The sequence below is a fragment of the Bombina bombina genome, chromosome 4 (genome assembly GCF_027579735.1).
Source record: "Bombina bombina isolate aBomBom1 chromosome 4, aBomBom1.pri, whole genome shotgun sequence".
NCBI classification, from domain to species: Eukaryota; Metazoa; Chordata; class Amphibia; order Anura; family Bombinatoridae; genus Bombina; species Bombina bombina.
In genome coordinates this window covers 413,037,870-413,058,939 of record NC_069502.1, presented here as the reverse complement: position 1 = coordinate 413,058,939, position 21,070 = coordinate 413,037,870, and the positions used below count along the sequence as shown (strand labels likewise).

The 21,070-nt window shown below is 37.5% G+C and overlaps 1 protein-coding gene across 2 annotated transcripts in view; it reads right to left on the bottom strand.

Moving 5' to 3' along the window:
• LOC128656359 (probable cation-transporting ATPase 13A4) overlaps positions 1-21,070 on the bottom strand; it is a 355,156-nt gene that overhangs the window by 189,597 nt on the left and 144,489 nt on the right. For both annotated transcript variants that reach the window (XM_053710219.1, XM_053710218.1), the window contains exons 4-6: positions 11,309-11,379; positions 11,149-11,229; positions 7,164-7,233 (exon numbers count right to left, since the gene is read on the bottom strand). In XM_053710219.1, coding sequence (XP_053566194.1) covers positions 7,164-7,233; positions 11,149-11,229; positions 11,309-11,379 — 222 coding nt within the window. The remainder of the gene's footprint in view (positions 1-7,163; positions 7,234-11,148; positions 11,230-11,308; positions 11,380-21,070) is intronic.

Genomic DNA, 21,070 nt, shown 5'->3' with positions numbered 1-21,070 from the left:
TCTGGAAACGATTCTAACTCATCTGCACTAGAAACGCATCCAGAGCAGATAAGCAACTTGTCCAGCTCAATGATGAAGTTAAAATACCAGAGAAAAGTGCGCTCTTACAGAAAGGCGCGCAAAAACCGGAAGTCCCGCCCATCGTGGGCGTTCCTAAAGATCAATGTCTCTCCGTGAAAAAAATTATAGTGAAACCACCGGAGCCTTCCCCAACAATAAAAGCAACCTATCTCCAGCCCCAGTGCCTGCAATATATCTCACTGCCACAAAAAAACCTTCCATTGAAAGTTAAAACGAGTCCCAACATAAACAAGGCTTTAACCATTAACCCCTTATGTTCCATAGTGCTTTTTATACCAAACATACTGAGTCTCCTTAGGTCCCAGGAAAAAAAGGCAGCACTTACCTTAAACACTGCCTGGCAGGAAGGCAGTTCCCAAGCTTGAGAGGTCCTCTCCCTCACATTGGCCCGAGAAATAAATACATGCTGAGTCAAGAAGTACTGAAGGAGATAGGGCAGATCAGACTGAAGGAGATAGGGCAGCACAAATATTGGAGGCGCAGTGAGAATTATGTCCCACAAGTTCCCATTGCTCTAAAGCCACCAAAGCTCTACTGTAGAGACTGAAATGGAACCAGGCTACACACCAGAACAAAGTAGCACTCTCTGGCACTACTTTAAAATAACAAACTCTTGATTGAAGAATCTAAAACTAACACCTCACTTTACCTCTTCCTATCACTAACGTAGGCAAAGAGAATGACTGGAGTGGGAGGGAAGGGAGGAGCTATATATAGCAGCTCTGCTGTGGTGATCTTTGCCTCCTCTTGCTGACCAGGAGGTGTAGTTCCCACAAGTAAGGATGATGATCCGTGGACTCATTGTGTCTTTAAAAAGAAATATTGTTTTCCTAGTTAAAGGGATGCCAAAAACATAATTTATGTAAGAACTTACGTGATAAATTCATTTCTTTCATATTAGCAAGAGTCCATGAGCTAGTGACGTATGGGATATACATTCCTACCAGGAGGAACAAAGTTTCTCAAACCTCAAAATGCCTATAAATACACCCCTCACCACACCCACAAATCAGTTTAACGCATAGCCAAGAAGTGGGGTGATAAGACAAAAGTGCGAAAGCATAAAAAATAAGGAATTGGAATAATTGTGCTTTATAAAAAAAAATCATAACCACCACAAAAAAGGGTGGGCCTCATGGACTCTTGCTAATATGAAAGAAATGAATTTATCAGGTAAGTTCTTACATAAATTATGTTTTCTTTCATGTAATTAGCAAGAGTCCATGAGCTAGTGACGTATGGGATAATGAATACCCAAGATGTGGATCTTCCACGCAAGAGTCACTAGAGAGGGAGGGATAAAATAAAGACAGCCAATTCCGCTGAAAATAATCCACACCCAAAATAAAGTTTAAATCTTATAATGAAAAAAACTGAAATTATAAGCAGAAGAATCAAACTGAAACAGCTGCCTGAAGTACTTTTCTACCAAAAACTGCTTCAGAAGAAGAAAACACATCAAAATGGTAGAATTTAGTAAAAGTATGCAAAGAAGACCAAGTTGCTGCTTTGCAAATCTGATCAACCGAAGCTTCATTCCTAAATGCCCAGGAAGTAGAAACTGACCTAGTAGAATGAGCTGTAATCCTTTGAGGCGGAGTTTTACCCGACTCGACATAAGCATGATGAATCAAAGACTTTAACCAAAACGCCAAAGAAATGGCAGAGGCCTTCTGACCTTTCCTAGAACCGGAAAAGATAACAAATAGACTAGAAGTCTTTCAGAAATTTTTAGTAGCTTCAACATAATATTTCAAAGCTCTAACTACATCCAAAGAATGCAACGATCTTTCCTTAGAATTCTTAGGATTAGGACACAATGAAGGAACCACAATTTCTCTACTAATGTTGTTAGAATTCACAACCTTAGGAAAAAATTTAAAAGAAGTTTGCAACACCGCCTTATCCTGATGAAAAATCAGAAAAGGAGACTCACAAGAAAGAGCAGATAAATCAGAAACTCTTCTAGCAGAAGAGATGGCCAAAAGAAACAAAACTTTCCAAGAAAGTAATTTAATGTCCAGCGAATGCATAGGTTCAAACGGAGGAGCTTGAAGAGCCCCCAGAACCAAATTCAAACTCCAAGGAGGAGAAATTGACTTAATAACAGGTTTTATACGAACCAAAGCTTGTACAAAACAATGAATATCAGGAAGTCTAGCAATCTTTCTGTGAAAAAGAACAGAAAGAGCAGAGATTTTTCCTTTCAAGGAACTTGCAGACAAACCTTTATCCAAACCATCCTGAAGAAACTGTAAAATTCTAGGAATTCTAAAAGAATGCCAAGAAAAATGATAAGAAAAACACCAAGAAATGTAAATCTTCCAGACTTGATAATATATCTTCCTAGATACAGATTTACGAGCCTGTAACATAGTATTAATCAGAGAGTCAGAGAAACCTCTATGACTGAGAATGAAGCGTTCAATCTCCATACCTTCAAATTTAAGGATTTGAGATCCTGATGGAAAAAAGGACCTTGTGATAGAAGGTCTGGTCTTAACGGAAGAGTCCACGGTTGGCAAGTGGCCATCCGGACAAGATCCGCATACCCAAACCTGTGAGACCATGCTGGAGCCACCAGCAGAACAAACGAGCACTCCTTAGAATCTTGGCAGAAGAACTAGAGGCGGAAAGATATAGGCAGGATGATACTTCCAAGGAAGTGACAATGCATCCACTGCCTCCGCCTGAGGATCCCTGGATCTGGACAGATACCTGGGAAGCTTCTTGTTTAGATGAGAAGCTATCAGATCTATTTCTGGAAGTCCCCACATTTGAACAATCTGAAGAAATACCTCTGGGTGAAGAGACCATTCGCCCGGATGTAACGTTTGGCGACTGAGATAATCCGCTTCCCAATTGTCTATACCTGGGATATGAACCGCAGAAATTAGACAGGAGCTGGATTCCGCACATACCAGAATTCGAGATACTTCTTTCATAGCCAGAGGACTGTGAGTCCCTCCTTGATGATTGACATATGCCACAGTTGTGACATTGTCCGTCTGAAAACAAATGAACGACTCTCTCTTTAGAAGAGGCCATGACTGAAGAGCTCTGAAAATCGCACGGAGTTCCAAAATATTGATTGGTAATCTCACCTCCTGAGATTCCCAAACCCCTTGTGCTGTCAGAGACCCCCAAACAGCTCCCCAACCTGTCAGACTTGCATCTGTTGAAATCACAGTCCAGGTTGGAAGAACAAAAGAAGCCCCCTGAACTAAAGGATGGTGGTCTGTCCACCACGTCAGAGAGTGTCGTACAATCGGTTTTAAAGATATTAATTGAAATATCTTTGTATAATCCCTGCACCACTGGTTCAGCATACAGAGCTGAAGAGGTCGCATGTGAAAACGAGCAAAGGGAACCGCGTCCAATGCAGCAGTCATAAGACCTAGAATTTCCATGCATAAGGCTACTGAAGGGAAAGATTGAGACTGAAGGTTTCGACAAGCTGAAACCAATTTCAGACGTCTCTTGTCCGTCAGAGACAGAGTCAAGGACACTGAATCTATCAGGAAACCTAAAAAGGTTACCCTTGTCTGAGGAATCAACAAACTTTTTGGTAAATTGATCCTCCAACCATGTTCTAGAAGAAACAACACTCATAAAAGACTGGAAATGTTCTTTCTAGTGAAAATGAGCAAAGGGAATTGAATCCAATGCTGTGGCCATAAGACCTAAAACTTCTATGCATAAATAGCAACTGAAGGAAAAAATAGAGACTAAAGGTACCGACAGACAGAACCCAATAGAATTATCCCTTGTCTGATAGAGACAAAGACAGTGACACAAACTATCTGGAAACCTAAAAAAGGTGACCCTTGTGTGAGGAATCAAGAGCTTTCGAAAAAAAGATCCTCTAACTATGTCCTGAAGAGCAAGTGAATCATATGAGATTCCGCATCCTCAGAAAATAATCTGAATGAAAACAGAAAAATGAAAATATGCATTTATTGTATCTAATGAAAACAAATAATGCTATCAATGACCATAAAAAGGCAAAATAGTTTGAATAAAACTCCAAACCCGGTTCCTAAAAAAGGAACTGGAAGAAATACCCCAGAAGATTCCAGGTCTGAGCAGCGCTTGAACCCCATGGGTGCCCAGCCATGCTTCAACAGTACCCAAAATATATAGGACAGAAACACACTTAAAGAAAGTGTTAGCCTTACTGGAATAAAATCAAAGAAATTTGGACAAAATAGAACCAAATAAATTTCAAAGAAGTCTTAACCTGCCCCTTACCAGCCAAGCTGGAATACGGCAAGTACATCGCAATATTAGGGAGCTGATTTCGAACCCCAATTATAAACATGTTACTTGGGAAAGAACGCAGGAATTCGTTCCTTAATAAGAACAACCAAACTAGTATAAGCTTAAAGTTTTAGTCTTAGAACTCACTCTTGAAGCCCAGAGTAACAACAAAAGAAATATGGATTTTTTATTTATTTTTTTAAAAAAATCACAAAATTCTTCTAACTAAAATAGCTAAAAACATAGATTAACCCTCATTTGAGAAAATATTCAATAAAATGAAGACACAAATGAAATTATTAGCATGATAGTCCAGTTTAAAGGACCAGTCAATACAGTGGACTTGCATAATCAATAAATGCAAAACAACAAGACAAATGCAACAGCACCTAGTCTAGTAAATGTTGTCCCTTAACAATGCTAAAATAAATCATAATCTGATACTTGATCTTAAAGTAAACAGAAAAAATGAAGCAATTGCAATATCCAAATAAATCACAGGACCAAGAAAAGTACCTGAAACTAAATAATTTTCCATAAATAAGATACAACTATCTAAAGGAAAATAAATACTATTTTGCTATAGAAACAATAGCATAATTAGTAGAAGTAGAGATAGCCCCAATAAATTGGAGAACCCTCCAAATTGAATTTAACTGCTGGCAAAGAATATAGTTTAAAACCTTTGAAGAAGGAATAAAAGAAAATTCTCAGCCTATTCCATTCCCTAGAATGGGGAATTGGAAAGAAAACCTCTGAAAACACAGAAGAAATAAATAGGCAGAAATAGTGTCAGCTAGTCTTAAAGAACTAGTTACCTTAATATCCAAAATAATCAACACCTTTTCAACAAAGAACAAATGTACTTTAATAATAGAAAAATAATAAAAAAGTAGATTTGTTAGTGTCAATATCTGATGAAGAAAATTTCTGAAAGAGAAAAAACATCATCAGAGAAGGATAAATCAGTATGTTGTTGGTCATTTGAAACTTCAATAATTAAAAAAGAAGTAAAAAAGACCTAAAAATTTTATTAGAAGGCACGAAGTCAGACAAAGCCTTTAAAATAGAATTAGAAAAATATTTCTTATAAATCTTCTAAATATTTCTTGTACATAAGATGTAAGAATGGAAATATATAAAGCATAAACACTAATGGAATCTGCATGTAAAAGTATATCATAATAACTTATTACAAACCATAGCTAAAGATAAACATTTATAACATCTAAAATAAATGAACTTAGCTTTGGTAGAACTGAAACTCAGTTAAGCGTTTTTCCAGAAGTGGCTTCTGATTCAGGGTCAATCTGAGACATCTTGCAATATGTAATAGAAAAAAACAACATATAAAGCAAAAAAGATCAAATTCCTTAAATGACAGTTTCAGGAATGGGAAAAAAATGCCAATGAACAAGCTTCTAGCAACCAGAAGCAATAAATAATGAGACTTAAATATTGTGGAGACAACAATGACGCTCGAATTTTTTAGCGCCAAAAAAGCCGCCCACATTATTTGGCGCCTAAATGCTTTTGGCACCAAAAATGGCGCCACATCCGGTAACGCCGACATTTTTTGGCGCAAAAACGTCAAAAAAAGGACGCAACTTCCGGCGACACGTATGACGCCGGAAATGACAAGAAAATTTTTGCGCCAAGAAAGTCCGCGCCAAGAATGACGCAATAAAATGAAGCATTTTCAGCCCCCGCGAGCCTAGCAGCCCACAGGAAAAAAGTCAAATTTTAAGGTAAGAAAAAATTGATTTATTCATATGCATTATCCCAAATATGAAACTGACTGTCTGAAATAAGGAACGTTGAACATCCTGAATCAAGGCAAATAAATGTTTAAACACATATATTTAGAACTTTATATAAAAGTGCCCAACCATAGCTTAGAGTGTCACAGAAAATAAGACTTACTTACCCCAGGACACTCATCTACATGTAGTAGAAAGCCAAACCAGTACTGAAACGAGAATCAGTAGAGGTAATGGTATATATAAGAGTATATCGTCGATCTGAAAAGGGAGGTAAGAGATGAATCTCTACGACCGATAACAGAGAACCTATGAAATAGACCCCGTAGAAGGAGATCATTGAATTCAAATAGGCAATACTCTCTTCACATCCCTCTGACATTCACTGCACGCTGAGAGGAAAACCGGGCTCCAACCTGTTGCAGAGCGCATATCAACGTAGAATCTAGCACAAACTTACTTCACCACCTCCACAGGAGGCAAAGTTTGTAAAACTGATTTGTGGGTGTGGTGAGGGGTGTATTTATAGGCATTTTGAGGTTTGGGAAACTTTGCCCCTCCTGGTAGGAATGTATATCCCATACGTCACTAGCTCATGGACTCTTGCTAATTACATGAAAGAAATTACAAATAAAACTTTCATGATTCAGACAGAGCATACAATTTTGAGGGGAAACCCCCCCCCCATCTTATTTCCATTATCATATTGTGCAGGTTTTTTATATGCACACTTTCAGAGGCACCAGACCCTACTGAACAATGTATACATGTATGTATATATAAATACATTTTTGATTGTTACATCTTTGTTTCACCATGGGCACAAAAACAAATAAATTATTATATGTAATTCCATAATAGAAAATATTAGGATTTCACATTAGAAAGACATGACAGTATGACCGGGCTAAATACATGCATGTGTCTGCAGAATCCACAGAGGCACAATAGTTACAACCTCTTTGTTGAGAATGTAGTATACAGGGGCTGTACAACCTACTGCATTGGCTTCTTTATTTAAACATACTCAGCTAAGAAAGATGAACACAAATTAAGTCTTACCTCTTTAAAAAGCAATTTCCATATTGGAACAATACCAACATCAATTATGTTTTGTCCACATATAAGTCTCCTGCAACAGATACAAGTTCCATAGAAATTTAGTCTTCTAAAGTTTCAGTATTTTATCATTTCCTCCACTGATGTTTTGTATATGAAAAATTGTGAGCAGAAACAATATCTATAATAAAGCAATTTAGCAAATGCAGCTTTGTAGCACCTACAACAGCAGCTGGCTCGCATGAGATAGATATAGATAGATAGATAGATAGATAGATAGATAGATAGATAGATAGATAGATAGATAGATAGATAGATAGATAGATAGATAGATAGATAGATAGACTAACATATAGATGATAGAGGGAGAGAAAGATAGATAGACAGACAGACAAAATTACCCACACGTGTTATAACCCAGTGTAACTAGGGCCTCTCTCCCACTTTCATACGAGACACACAAAGCAATGCTTTCAACAATAATATATAAAACATGTATTCTTATTGGGAAAAAATAGCATAAATACATGTATTAAACATTTACTATTGCTTTAATGCAGTGTCAGACTAATGATAGATAGATAGATAGATAGATAGATAGATAGATAGATAGATAGATAGATAGATAAAGATTAGATAGAGGGGGTGGAGCTATCCATCAAGGGAGTAAGACGTGCCCTGACAGAGCTCCTGATTCTATATACTGTAAAACTACTTTTATTTATGTACGCTCTCACAAAATGCTCTAGGAACGATGCTTTTGAAGAGATAATGCCACTTCTGGAGCTTAGAGATAGCTAGAAGCGCAGAAACCTACAAGAGATTCAGCTTCTTGATCTGAGGATAGCCACGCGGCATTGTACACCATGGCCTGGGGAGATATCTGACAACGCGGATCATAAGCAGCAGTAATCTTGTTAAGAAGCAGCTCTACTTCTATACATTACAATATCACTCAGTATAAATACCCAAAACACTAATTGTATTGTGGATCTGCTATACCATTGCAGAGCGCACTTATACCCAAAATGGCGGAAATCATTCTCCTCCTTAGACAGCTGGGAGACAAGCTTGACACCCAATTCCTCTCACTACAGATTGAACTTGTTTCTGACCGGAATACAACGAGAGAGGAGAGTGGACTCAGCATGGGGAGATCACAGCGTATACATAACCTCGGTCTCATACCACCGGTCGGCTCTTCCTCTTTAACACAGCGGGGACCTGAACACAGCCGAGATCTAAACTGCCCGTACACGGGTGCTCACCATTTTGCTTCTCTGGACAGTGATGTCCGGTCACCATGGCAAACGCTTGCCTCAGCAGAGAGACCCGCTTCATGCTCCGGCAGTGGTAGGTGTCCTAAGAAGTGGGGAGATGCAGCTATTCTTGTGGCTTATGGAGTTGATGGAGATACTGCAGACAGCTCCCTGGCTATGGGAGTTGAAGCGCTGGAATCCAAACAGCGCTTGTTGATGCACACTGCCTTAGGAGATGACTGCCACATAGAGAAGGGGAGTTTGAGAACTGTGGAGGCTTTATCATATAACGGAGCCTTACTAATCTCTCCCTCCTTCCCATATACAAGTCCCGGGATGGGTTCACCTTGAGTGCATAGAGATTTGCAGAACACTACCTTCACTAGGCCCCTGGACTTTTGCTATTATCGAAGTGGCATTGACTGAACTCTGATCGCATTTCCTAGCCTTGTGAGGAGAACTCATGTACCCTTTACTAGGTAGTACTGATATAGGGTCCGGAGGGAATACTCCGTAAACGGACCTGCTCATGAGCTAGCAAGCTTCTTTTTTAACATAGCTCTTCCCTTTTCCAAATGTTTAACGTTGTATCTTACAACCTCTTAGTTTGCTAAATTGAGTTAGCTTTTTTTTTATAAGATCTATTGGTTTATTGGCATTCTGCTGGGGGTCATGTTATTAAGAAGAATATACTAAACAGAGTGAAGTATATTTACTTTTTTTTTTTTTTCTGCTATGTTTTATAGATCCTATGATGTTATTTTGGGTTTCGTTCATAAGTGTTTTGCTGGGGGACATGTTATTTATCAAAATTTGTTTACTAATATATGGGTTTATTGTGAAAGATATCAGTTAATTAAGGGCTCTATCTAAAGGTCTTCTCTACCACTACAATTGCTTTTACTGTGGGGGTTAACACTGCTTAGATAACTCTTAAACTAGGGCTGCCCTCTTAGTTCAAAATCCCCTTCCTTTTATATCTGCAACAATGATTGTTTAGCTATATTTAATGCAACTGACACTACCCTTACCCTCCTTATCACAAGCAACCGCATATCAAGCATTGTTCTATGTTTTAGTTGCAATTATATGCTGTTCATGAGGGGTTACATCATAACTGTTTAATACAATGGAAAACGTGATGTCATAATATGCCCATATTCCCTCTTACTGATATGTCATCCCCATGTCACTCATAGTCTGCATCTCTCTTATCAAAACAGTTAGCTCTGGATACTTGAGGCCCCATTTGGTATAGCTCTTATTCGCTGTTTCTATAGCCAAGAATAGTTATATGTTATTAGCCAACAACTGCTTGTGACAGTAACATAGCTCAGTCACTACATGAGGTATAGTGCATTATGAATTTTCTCTAAATTTCAAATTTGTATCTTGGCTCAGAACTCAACACAACTGTCTTGGTTAAACTTTTAATAGCTAGAGCCATACCTTTTTACTAACAGTCAGGTTATGGTCTCTGTTTATATGCCTCAAGTTAACTGGAGTACTAGGGGTACGAAGTTTATATTTGCCTTATGGTTCTGTGTCCGTACTGTATTGCATAAGCTTAGCTTATTTATAGTTATTATATGCATGTTAATGTCTTAGTCCTATATCTACAGTTGTTCATGTGATATTTAGGTTGGGTAGTTCATATTTGGGGAATACCCCCTAGAAGGCTCACACTATATCCATGCTGCACCGTTTCTTATATTATTTCTCATTTATCATTTTATTTCCATCCATCACCTCTATTTGACCCCTCTCCTCCCTTTCCCGCCGGCATTTATTACCTGCGGGTCATATCCCTTCTCCTTTTTCCCACATCGCCTATAGCTGGCATCTCCCAAGGAGAGGGGTTCTTATGGCAGTTCTTTGCTTCCCATATATATTTAACTATCCTCCCCTGTTCCCATTACTCTATAGGAAACTACCCTTACTTTTGCATCCCCTAGCTTGAATTTCCTCATGGTGTACGTAGAGGATTAGAGTGACTAGAATCAGCTTAAGAGGTGTGGCCTCCATATGAACCCCAGTATAATATTTAGCTAAGATGTATGGTATGGTATGTTGGTCAATATAAATGTATGACTATTTTGCTGACATTACATCAGAGCCCCTTTAACTATTAAGGTTAATGGCCCTGTAGTTTTGATCTTTCCAACATCCTGGCTGGCTCTGCCCTCCATTTCCCCCCTATTTTGAGCAGCTCTTGCCCGCTGCAACTCCCCCCCCCACCCCACATACTCAGACCTCTGAGAGGTCGGACAAAAGCCAATTCCCTACCTCCTATAATTTATAGTTTATAAAATACCTCTCATTTCGAGGTAGGGATCATTAATTAGTTATATAATATAAAAACCATCGAGGTTTCATAGATATATGTTTCAGTCACCTTTGTTTCTTATATATGGTTTTACATTTTTTCTTCATGGTGGTAAAGGTGGTGCTATAAACCATGTTAACTGTTATTCTACTATCCATATAGATATATGTCACCACCACGGGTTAGACAGCGTGAGATCAACTGCTTCCTTAGTACACCAATGTTTTAGCCTACATTTATCTCATTTGGAAATGTGCAAGTATTGTTATTATTTATGATCCGTGCCTGGACATATTGTTTATTCTATTGTTATTACCTCAATAAAAATTATTTAAAAAAAAAAGATTAGATAGAGATTTGGCCAAAGACATTTAAATGACCCCTACAACTGATATGTACCTACCTGACATCCTGTTCCTCTTTTGAAAAACCAGAGCCATACTTTGCATGCACAGCTGCACATGTGTTACGATCATCCAGGACTCTGCAACAAAAATGGTCAGTTAGAGCTCTTAATGAATAATGTTATTGAGTAAAAATATTCCTGAACATGAAAATCTTACCCAGCTTTTGTAAATTGCTTTGCACAATTATCCCAGAGGTAGCGAATTTTTTGCACCTGTATATATCTCACCTATGTAAAGCAAAAAAATGGTTAGCTTTTAGCAGATCAAAGTTACAGGAACTATAAAAAAATAATTAAAGTATTGCACCGATAAGTACCTAATTACCATCTTAATAGTTATGAAATCTCCTTTTCAATATTTGATAGGTATATACACTACTCGGTGCTATGTTTTATAACTTTTTTTTTTTAACCCACAATGTAGTATTAGGTACAGAACAAAATCCTTGTTATTTACTCATTAAAAATAAAAGTGAAGGAAAAATAATGAGAATTACTAGGAGGACATTGAGGTTATTGCTTGTTGAAGAGACGCAATATGCAAGTAGCGCTATAACATAAGACATACGGTCTTCTTTATTACATTTTCAGATATATGTTTATATATGATTGTATTTTGGCTTGCTGCAATGTATAGGAATTATTTTTTTTCTTTTACTAGATATCTTGTAATGCTCAACAGCTTCACTGTAGCTCAGGACAGCTAAAAACTTGATTTTATTTATCGGATTATTTTAATAAATGAGGGAGGAGTATAGAAGTCCGGCTAAGACTAGTTTGTGTATACTCATGATTAAAACAGCCAAGTCTTGAGTCAAATTTCAATCCATCAACATTTATTTTTTGATTTAAGGAAGGTTTAACTTTTATCATTGTGCCAAGCTACTTTTCCAGTCTGTAAAGTTATACAGGAACACTCTGACTTCAAGGCACCGTCATGAACATAGGCCCTACCTATACAAGTCAGGTCATAATAGCTACATTTAAATAAAGCTGGTGACAAAAAGGAAAATAACTTTGTATGCAGAAGTTTAAGGTAACTGCTTTGGAGCCAGAATTTATTCTGCTTTATTCTGCTTCAGAACAATTATGACCTGTTTTGGTGTCCCTATTCAGGACATGAATTCTATCAATAAAAACACAGGACAGAGAAGGAAATGCATTAATGCAATACAAAATCTTTTGGTTATTTTATAAAGGTGGAGAAATTCAGGTGTATTGACAGTTTTTGTAGCCTAGCTATATAATGATTAGAAACCGTGGTTATAGTGAAATATTTAAAAGAGCTTTTGCTACAGTGTCTGAGTATGACACCATGGGGTAGATTTAACAAGGGCGGAATAGCCCTCCTTTCCATGCGAGCCTTCAGTTATGGAGGCTGCTCCATAACTTGTTCTCTGCCTCTAAGGCTGCGGTCTTCAATTCGCCTGATCCTATACGATCAGGCTGATTGACACCCCCTGCTAGCATCCGATCGGCTACGGATCTGCAGGGGCCGGCATTGCACAAGCAGTTCTGTTGAACTGCTTGTGCAATGATAAACGCCAGCATATCATGTCGGACAGATATTGGTAAATCTACCCCCATCAGTGATCTTATTGGTGAAGTAAAGTTTAAAGGAACAGTATATTGTTAAAATGTTTCCCTTAAAGGGACATGAAACCCAAAATGTTTCTTTCATGAATTAGATAGAGAATACAATTTTAAACAACATTTAAATTTACTATTATTCAATTTGCTTCATTCTTTAGATATCCTTTGTTGAAGAAATAGCAATGCACATGGGTGAGCTAATCTTACAAGGCATATATGGGCAACCGCCAATCAAAAGCTACTGAGCATATTTAGATATGCTTTTATACAAAGTGTATCAAGAGAATAAAGCAACTTAGATAATATAACTAAATTTGAGAGTTGTTTAAAATTCTATGCTGTTTCTTAATCATGAAAAAAATGGACTTCCTGTCCCTTTAATGTATTTCCAATGACTTGTTATACCAGCTGCAGAGTAGAAAATGTATGAGAAATTGCCTCTTCAGGTTTATTTGTGCATATAAATATCTGGTTTTCTGCTCTGAAACCACAACCTATTACAATGGGTTAAACTTGCAGGTAAAATTAGATATCATTATGTTATCACTTATACATATAAGTACATATAAGTATACTTGCTTCCTTATCTTATATCGGTTTATAAACCAAAGCCCAATACTTAAAGGGACAGTATACTATAAAATAGTTTTTCCCTTAATGTGTTTCCAATTACTTTTTTACCAGCTGCAGCGTATAAAATGTATGAGATTCGCTTTTTAAGGTTTATTTGTGTATATGAATTAGCTTATTTTGCGTTTTGAAGCCACAACCTAATAAAATGGGTTGAGCTTGTAGGTATAATCCGATCTCATTACTTTATCACATTGTGTAAATATACCTGGTTCTTTATCTTATATCTCTCCATAAACCAATCACCAATAATTGGAGAGAACAATGGAAAATTAAAATTTTATTACCTTATCTCTCCTATAATTTCTTCTACTGGCTGTGTTAACAAAAACTTTCAGGATGGGTGGAGATACCACAGGCTAAATAAACTAATTCAAATGCCAATAAAAGGGTAATGGAAATACTTGTAAACAATTTAATACACTCCAGCAGGTAAAGTGGATCATTGGGAACAAATTAAAGGGGAGAATTGTTTTGAGTAAACTGTCCCTTTAAAGAAAAAAATGGAAAATTATAATTTTATTAGTTATCTCTTCTACACCCCACCGGGAGCGTAATTTCTTCTGCTGGACGTGTTTAGAGTACATTGCTTGTCAATAGCCTTGACTTAAGTATAGAAATGTTCAGTATAGGTGGGGAAACCACAGGCTAAATCAGCTATTTCAAATGCTGAAATAAGGGTTAAGGATAGGCTGACCATATTGCCGCTTTAAAAAGGGACACATATGAAAAATACATATGTTAGGGCTGTTTTCAGGGCTGTTTAAATAAATGGTTTTGCAAAAGAACCCTCACATATGTATTTTTTATATGTGTTCCTTCTTAAAGCGGCAATATGGTCAGCCTAGTTAAAGGGCCATTATACACTCATTTTTTCTTTGCATAAATGTTTTGTAGATGATCTATTTATTAAGCCCATAAAGTTTTTTGTTTTTTTTAAAAATGTATAATTTTGCTTATTTTTAAATAACATTGCTCTGATTTTCAGACTCCTAACCAAGCCCCAAAGTTTTATTTGAATACCGTCAGCTACCTTCTGCAGCTTGCTCCTGTTTGTGTAAAGGGTCTTTTCATATGCAAAAGAAGGGGGAGGGGGGAGTGTCTTATTTGCCACTTGCAGTGGTCTTTCCAACTGCCTTTTCAACAGAGCTAAACTGAAAGCTTCTAAGTACGTTTTTAAACCATTTTATACTGGATTTTTATATCAGTATCTGTGCATCTTATTCTTTATAGTGATGTCTATTACATGCAGTTATATGAAAATGAGTGTATACTGTCCCTTTAAGGAGCTACTTGTAAGCAATGTAATACACTCCAGCAGGTAAAATCGATCATTGTGAACAAATTAAAAGGGGAGAAATATGTTGGGCAAACTATCCCTTTAATTGTGGACAGAGATAATTGAATATTCCTACCAAGTACTAGAGATTGTAGAATTTAAAGGGACATCCCAGAATTACAATATATTTCTGTGTTTTTTTAATAATGAACATTCTAGCTGGGTGTGAAAAAAATGTTACGCATTAACACCTTGTTTGGTGCAATTGTTTTCCAATAGCAGGAGATTGGGGAGAAGGCACTGCTATCCATTTTGTAAGAAGTTAAATTGCAAGATCCAGACATCCTTACATGTGTGCATTTGAGTGTGCAAAATGCACTAGGCACTACTTAGATTTATTTTAATTCAAGTAAAGTATCAAAATGGGAAGCAATTGCTAGTTTACAGAGCTTTTAGGAATAAGATGCAATAATTGTTTCTACTCTTTAGAATTCACATGCAACTAATGGTGCAGACCCTTATAAAATATATATCAAGAATACATGAGATAAAAGTGGAAGCAAATAAAATTGTAGCTGTTTCAAAAAAAGACAGGAACTTCAGCACTCTTCAAAAATTAAAGCTCCAAAGTTTAAAATGAATCTAAATGACACTTTATTGACATAAGCAATCAAATCTTGTGACGCACCATATTTCCCAGGAAGGGAAGTGTACAGGTATAGTGTGACAAACTATAAGAGATAAAATAGTATATAGAACACTAAAACTGACCGGTCAGAGTGTACCCCAATGGCAAAGGCAAAAATTACATCAAATAGTAATACATGAGCGGAATATATTTCAAATAACTACACCCAGCTGCACACAGAACCTTCACCAACAAAATGAGGGTATAGCCTGGGCAGGTTTAGAAATCGGGATCTAGGTTATCGATAATACATTCCTACAGGGTTGCAGCAAGTCAAAACAGTCATGACATAAATGTGGCACATGCAGATGTTAACAAGCCATGCATAAAGTGTGAAGCATACCAATGAAAATGTAAAGTGGGTTAAATGATAATGTACACAGCTACACCCAACTGCTCACAGAACCCCTAGAGTCGTGTAGAAGTATAGCCTGGGCAGGTATAGAAAACGGGATTCGATTTATTTTAACCAACAAGAACATTGAGAACAGTTGATTGGATCAAACTCAAATTTTGTCTTTCTGAGCATGAATGTATTACTCCCAGTTTAAGTTGATTTTAATTTGTCAGCCTGAGTAAAATATAATATTTCTTCTTCAAACTAATTGCACTTCTTTGGTGACAATTAAATCAAAGGCATAAACAAATTAAAGATGTGCATAAGAAGTAAAGGAGTGTAAATGATAGATGTCTAAAGAGGGCGCATCATAAAATCTATAAATAAATCTGGAGTTCACACATTTACAAATCAAATTAATTGCATAGTTCCTATCAAAACTGTACAAGCATAACATGTTATTGTTGTCTCATTATAAGGCCTTAAAGGAACACTAAACACAATAGATTAGCATATTCAATAAATGCATGATAAAAAGACAATGCAAAAACACAGTTTCAATTTCACATTAGTAGATTTTTTTTCTAACAATGACAGTTAGTTACATTTTCTTTCCTAATGCATCATATGACAGCCACCAGCCAATCACAAAATGCATATATGTATATCCTGTGAATCTTGCACATGCTTAGTAGGAGCTGGTGCCTCAGGCAATGTGCAAATACAAATATTGTGCACATTTAGAAAATGGAAGTGAATTGAAAAGTCATCTCAAATTGTGTGCTACATCTGAATCATGAACCTTTAATTTTGACATGACTGTCCCTTTAAAGGTTATTGCTCACGCTTGGCATGAATCTCTTAGAAGCAAACATAACAAAAATGATGTTACATTGTGTTTAGTCAAGAATGTAATTACAATAGTTATAATCCCAAGCAAATTTCTTTGTGCTAGGAAATAAATGACCCCCTCCTAATAAATGTACTTTTATGAAGATCTAATCATAAATCAATTCCTTCTAAAACATTTTAAGAACAAGTAATCTAGATTAGTGCACCGTTCACTCTGTAAAGAAACTTTAAACATAAGAAGAAAATAGTTTTTTACCTCTTTTATTAATCTATAAAATATACAAATTTACTAGCACAGAAGAGCAGTTTTACTAATATTAAATCCCTTTTTAAGATATGAAAAATTATGTGATTATTAAAAAAAATGAAAGATATATTTATAGACACAATGGTAATTAGTAATCTGCTTTGTTTCTAAAACTTGAGAGGAAACTCCGTCAACCAACCAAAACAGATGTTACACACATTCTACTTTGGAGGGGGGGGGGATTGTTGCATCATAAAATTTAAATGATACACACAGGCTATGAGGAAATCCCTGTAGTTATTGGAATCAATTAAATGTTTGCGTGAAACAAATAATAAGTTAAAGCTGCTTAGTTTGATTTGAAGTGCATTTTGTGCAACAGCGGCCAGTGTAATAAAAGCTCACTGGCTGATACATAAAAGTTCTAAAGCTGTAAGGTTGATAGTGACATGCCCCACACACACATATATACATATATATATATATATATATATATATATATATATATATATATACACACATACATACACACACACCTATTTTAGAATTAGCAAATAAAAAAATACTTTAATGTCCCTTTAACATTTCAGGTTAATCCAGGTGCCTCCTCCTATTGAGCTGAGATACCATGAAACTGATTACACAAACTGATATCAGAGAAACTAGTTTGTTAACTTCATAAAGAGCATGTAACACAAGTCACTAGCAATTAAGTGTTTTTTTTTTCAGGTTTCTCCTTCCTACTCCGTCATCTATAATATTTTTTTATTATTATTATCAAAATCCCTATCTCCATTTCTAGTAGACTTTATTTCAGACTATAAATAATGGTCCTAAAAAAATTTGAAACTGTTTTTAAACATATTTTACTTAAGGATAAGCACTGAAATGTTTAATTTGTTTTACTTATGCCCATGTCTCTTGAATACAATTGTTGCAGTACAAATCCATTGCATGGGTATCCAAAGTCTCCCTGTCTGATGCTGCTATGATTTATTTGTTCCTTTCCTAGGGTGAAGGAAAATAGTTTAGAATTTCTACTAAAATAAATAAAAAACATTACTTCTGGGGGCGGAGCCTGCAGGCATCCATGATGGCTGCGAGTTACTGAAGCTCCGTACACAGAGTCAGGGCTGATCCAAATAATGCAGGTCATATGCACACACAAGTCTTCTGGTGGGGTATGAGAGAACATCTACAGACCTAGGAGCTGATCGATACCTTCAAAACCGGTAAATCTGGTCGCAAAGCGTCAGAGTACTGAGCACAAAATCCAAGGCCTACACAGGAGCATCTAGCTGAATCGGAGACCCGAGGCACCTCAGCACAGCCGCTCAAGTATACATACCGTGGATGGCATCAAAGTTCTGGCTCCAGGTACCGGATACAAGGGAAAAAAAATAGTATCACAAGGATGGTAAGACGCCATGCTGGAATTATAAGCTGCACAAATCCACCCCACAAATGAATTGCTTAAAATAAGGCTTATTAGAGAAAGCAGGTTGTATGACCACACAAGGACAATAAATGTGTCAAGCTTACTGATTACACATTCCGAAGTTAAGTGATACCTCCTTTATTTAAAAGAGGTGTATATTAAAATCATTATGGACACTGCAAGTAGATCTCTGATACACATTGCAGTATCAATATATTAAGGTCAACATTTGCCAAAAATTTATATTGAAAAGTGTCACAGTCCTTATCAAAACTTTAGATAGTGGGTCAAATTAAACTACTAGCTAAGATGGCGCTTCGTAAACCGCCAGACAAATGAAATCCGCTAGCACTACGCAGAATGCGGTCTCCAATTTTTTAAAAACACGGAGAGGAAAAAATCACCAGAACAACTCTTAATAGAGGAAGAAGACGCAGAACAAATTAATGGCTCTCAACCTAGTTCCCCCAAATCACCGCATTCTGCCGCAGACAGAGAAACAGATCAACCAGCTACACTCAGAGACAGTGAGCACTTATCGACCAAGTTTAAAAAAAACTGCATTAAACATGAATGTGCAGAACTCAAAAAGGACATTACTGACTTGGGGGCCAGAGTTGAAATGCTAGAAAGGGATCATGAGGATATCTGTGCCAATATCACTGAGATCAACCATACAGTATTCCAACATGATAACATCATACAGGAATTAGAGAATAAACTGGATGATCTTGAAAACAGAACAAGAAGAAGCAATCTGAGATTCAGAGGCATTCCAGAAGACGTCTCTGGGGAGGATATAAAACAATTCCTGCAAGGTTTGTTTCATACTATGCTTCAGACAGACTGAGAAGAAGAGCAACATATTCCACTGGAAAGGGCTTATCGCATTTTAAGGCCAAAACCGCAGGATGGACAACCACCTAGAGACATCATAGTATGTTTCCAAAATTACCAAGATAAGGAAAAGATTTTGTCTACTGCTATACACCATTCTAACATATCACATCAAGGATCAAAAATTTCAAGATCTCTCTTTCCGAACATTACAACAGAGGAAAAACTACACTGAATTGTCCGCACATTTGCGCAACATGAAGATCACATACAGATGGGGGTTCCCAGTTTACGGAAGTAGATACGAATGTAAAAACCCATCAGACATACCACAATTTTGCAAGCAAATAGGAATACCTGCTCCAGCAAATAACCGATCGGGGACCCCACCCAATAAGGAAGCTACACAGCTTCCTAAACCGCAACGCAAGACTTGGCAACCTCCATCAAAACGCCTTCCACGAAAACGCCAACTAGCAGGCCCACCTGAAACTCAAGAACCACCTTGACAAGATAAAGACTTGGGTAAGATTCACCTTCAGTTGACACATTTGTTGTTAGTATTTGAGAGAACATTGAATGGCTCTCCTAGACAAAATGCCCTATCAAATTGAGACTCTATGCCCCCCCAAGAGACAATAATTTGCTGAAACTACATATCAACCAGCTGCAGCTGAGGTCCCAGAATAATGAAAACTATCACCACCTGACTATGCAATAGGCTGTTGCATGGTGTCTCACAGAACTATATGGGAATGGGACATTGACGGTTGAAAGCAGATGGGGTGGGTTAACTTCCCCAGGTATTTGGTAGTTCAAAGGTTTGATATTTATTGTTTAAGGTTTAAAGTTATCTCACTAACGCTACCGGCCAGAATAACACTCAAAAGGCATGTCCATATGGACCGCAGATGTGGGTGAAGTTGTATTTATCTAATATACTGTATGTTCTAACACATACACCTAGATTTAGAGTTCTGCGTTAGCCGTCAAAAGCAGCGTTAAGGGCTCCTAATGCTGCTTTTGGCCGCCCGCTGGTATTTAGAGTCAGGCAGTTACAGGTCTACCGCTCCCTTCCCTACCGCGATTCCAGGCTACCGCAGATCCCCTTATGCCAATTGCGTATCTCATCTTTTCAATGGGATCTGCCTAACGCATATTTGGAGTTTTGGGAGAAGTCAGCGGTAGAGCCTCTACCGACAAGACTCCAACCACAAAAAAAAGTCAGTAGTTAAGAGCTTTATGGGCTAATGCATGAATATAAAGTTATTAACTACTGTGCTCTAAAGTACACTAACACCCATAAACTACCTATGTACCCCTAAACCGAGGCCCCCCCACATTGCCGCCACTGTAATGAATCTTTTAACCCCTAATCTGCCGACCAGACACCGCCGCCACCTACATTATCCCTATGAACCCCTAATTTGCTGCCCCGAACATCGCCGACCCCTACATTATATTTATTAACCCCTAATCTGCCCCCCCAACGTCACTGCTACCCAACTACACTTATTAACCCCTAATATGCCGACCAGACCTCGCTGCCGCCAGGGGGCTTAGATTAGGTGCTAAAACGCCGCACTCCTGCCTTGCAAACACTCTAATAAATTGTATTAACCCCTAATCTGCCCTCCCTAACATTGCCACCTACCTACAATTATTAACCCCTAATCTCCCACCCGCACCATCGCCCCTGCTGCCCCTAACACCTCCGACCCCTATATTATATTTATTAACCCCTAATCTGCCCCCCAACATCGCCGCTACTTTACCTACACTTATTAACCCCTAATCTGCCGACCGGACCTTGCCGCCACTATAATAAATGTATTAACCCCCTAAACCGCCGCACTCCTGCCTCGCAAACACTATAATAAATTGTATTAACCCCTAATCTGCCCTCCCTAACATAGCCGCCACCTACCTACAATTATTAACCCCTAATCTCCTGCCCGCAACCATCGCCGCTACTATAATAAAGTTATTAACCCCTAAACCTAACCCTAACCTTAACA